Source organism: Geospiza fortis, unplaced genomic scaffold, assembly GCF_000277835.1.
Source record: "Geospiza fortis unplaced genomic scaffold, GeoFor_1.0 scaffold18, whole genome shotgun sequence".
Lineage (NCBI taxonomy): Eukaryota > Metazoa > Chordata > Aves > Passeriformes > Thraupidae > Geospiza > Geospiza fortis.
In genome coordinates this window covers 1,468,578-1,470,175 of record NW_005054445.1, presented here as the reverse complement: position 1 = coordinate 1,470,175, position 1,598 = coordinate 1,468,578, and the positions used below count along the sequence as shown (strand labels likewise).

Below are 1,598 nucleotides of genomic sequence, written 5' to 3'. Positions count from 1 at the left end.
TATTTGTAGATGAATCTTCAGTAGCCAATTCTGAAGCATTGAAATCCCATGAAGTGAAACCTGTTGATCCAAAGTGCACAGAAGGAACACAGAAAGTCGTCTGTTGTCCACAGTTGACCTCAAAGTTGAATAATCAGGTTCTTGCTCCATCTGTAACTTCTGCTCCACAAAAAAATGAAACAGTGAACACTATGGATGCAGCTTCTACCAGACAAACTGAACAGAGGAACATTCCATGTTCAGTCACTGAGCTGCAAACAGACAGTGTACCTCAAAGTCACAATATAAATGGGATAACTGCTTGTGGAAAAAGTCGGTCTGGTCTTCAGGCAGGGTGAGAATTTTACACCTAAGCAGAAATACTAAGTTGCTTTTCTTTAGTCATTCCAGATTGACAGGCGTTTAAATTATCTGTAACTAACTATGGGTGTTTTCCCTAGTGGAAAGACGTAGCCCTTTGGTGGCCCATCAGAGATTGTTTTTGAGGTCACAGATCAAAGATTACAGTCATTGTAAAGCTGCTGCTCTCTGAGTGCTGGTGTTGTACAGAGTGCCTCTTCTAGGGCACATTTGAATGCCTTCAGCATAGTGCTGAAAATCATCCATGGCTTTTGCCCTAAAGTTCTCACTGGTGTAACAGATCAAGATTTAAGCTGTTGGTTTGGACAAAACCACAATGGTTTCTGTAGTGTGCACTTACTAGGGAAACAACAGGTAGAGAACTGCTTGGAAAAATACTAAACTGGAGTGTCTGCAAAGTAGGGGGAAAAGTTTCTGCACCTCTGCTGTTCTCCCCTTATGTTCCAGTGATGCCCTGCATGGGAAGGGAAAGGAACAGCCCTATTTGGAGCTGTTCTCTTGCTCATTGCTCTCACACAGATGCTAATTTTCTTTTTCTTTTGCTGCTTGTGTTTATCTTTCCTATTGATAAACCCAAAATTATTTATAGCTAACTTGCAATGATAAATACAGATTCCATTCTCTTGAGTTTATATCTGGAATATCCCTCAAGGACAGTCAATGGAAAAGTATAAGCAAAACTACATTTTCGGGGTGGGGGTGGGGAGGTTTTGTTTTGGACTTTTTGAGATCCACATTTTTCTTGTGCCTTTTTTATGTGTCTGACTGCACCTTGCTCTGTGCAGTTTGCTGATATTATATTGTTGCTTTGCAACTACCGCAGAAATCACCAAGAGCCTGGATATTTTCCATGGCACATTCAGGTAAATTTTGCTTTGCTACTGGTTAGCATAATTTCACAGCTTCTTTAGTTGTTGTTCTGGGCTCTGATGCACAAAATTCTTAAAATATGAAAAAAAAATCTGTTTTTGAATATGTGTTTGTGTGAACACAGGAGTTACTGGAAGGTAACCATGGATCAGGCTTCTTGCTCCTGTGGCTTTCAGAGGGAGTCAGGGACACAAAAATGCTCCATCAGGGTCTCATAGCAGTGTGTTGGTTGCACAGAAGTTAATTAATCTAAAAAAAGGAGAAAACCAATTGCCTTTTAGAGTATTTGCTGCAAATGGTGAAGGGTACAGTATCCTGAAGACTTTGTGAGAGCTTTATGTGCACTTGGTAATCTTTATGTGAATCTG

The 1,598-nt window shown here is 40.4% G+C and overlaps 1 protein-coding gene across 1 annotated transcript in view; it reads left to right on the top strand.

The window, feature by feature from the left end:
- Positions 1 to 1,598, top strand: part of TERB1 (telomere repeat binding bouquet formation protein 1) — an 18,164-nt gene that overhangs the window by 10,180 nt on the left and 6,386 nt on the right. Inside the window, exon 11 of the mRNA XM_031062323.1 lies at positions 1 to 334. Within this exon, the coding sequence (XP_030918183.1) occupies positions 1 to 334 (334 nt within the window). The remainder of the gene's footprint in view (positions 335 to 1,598) is intronic.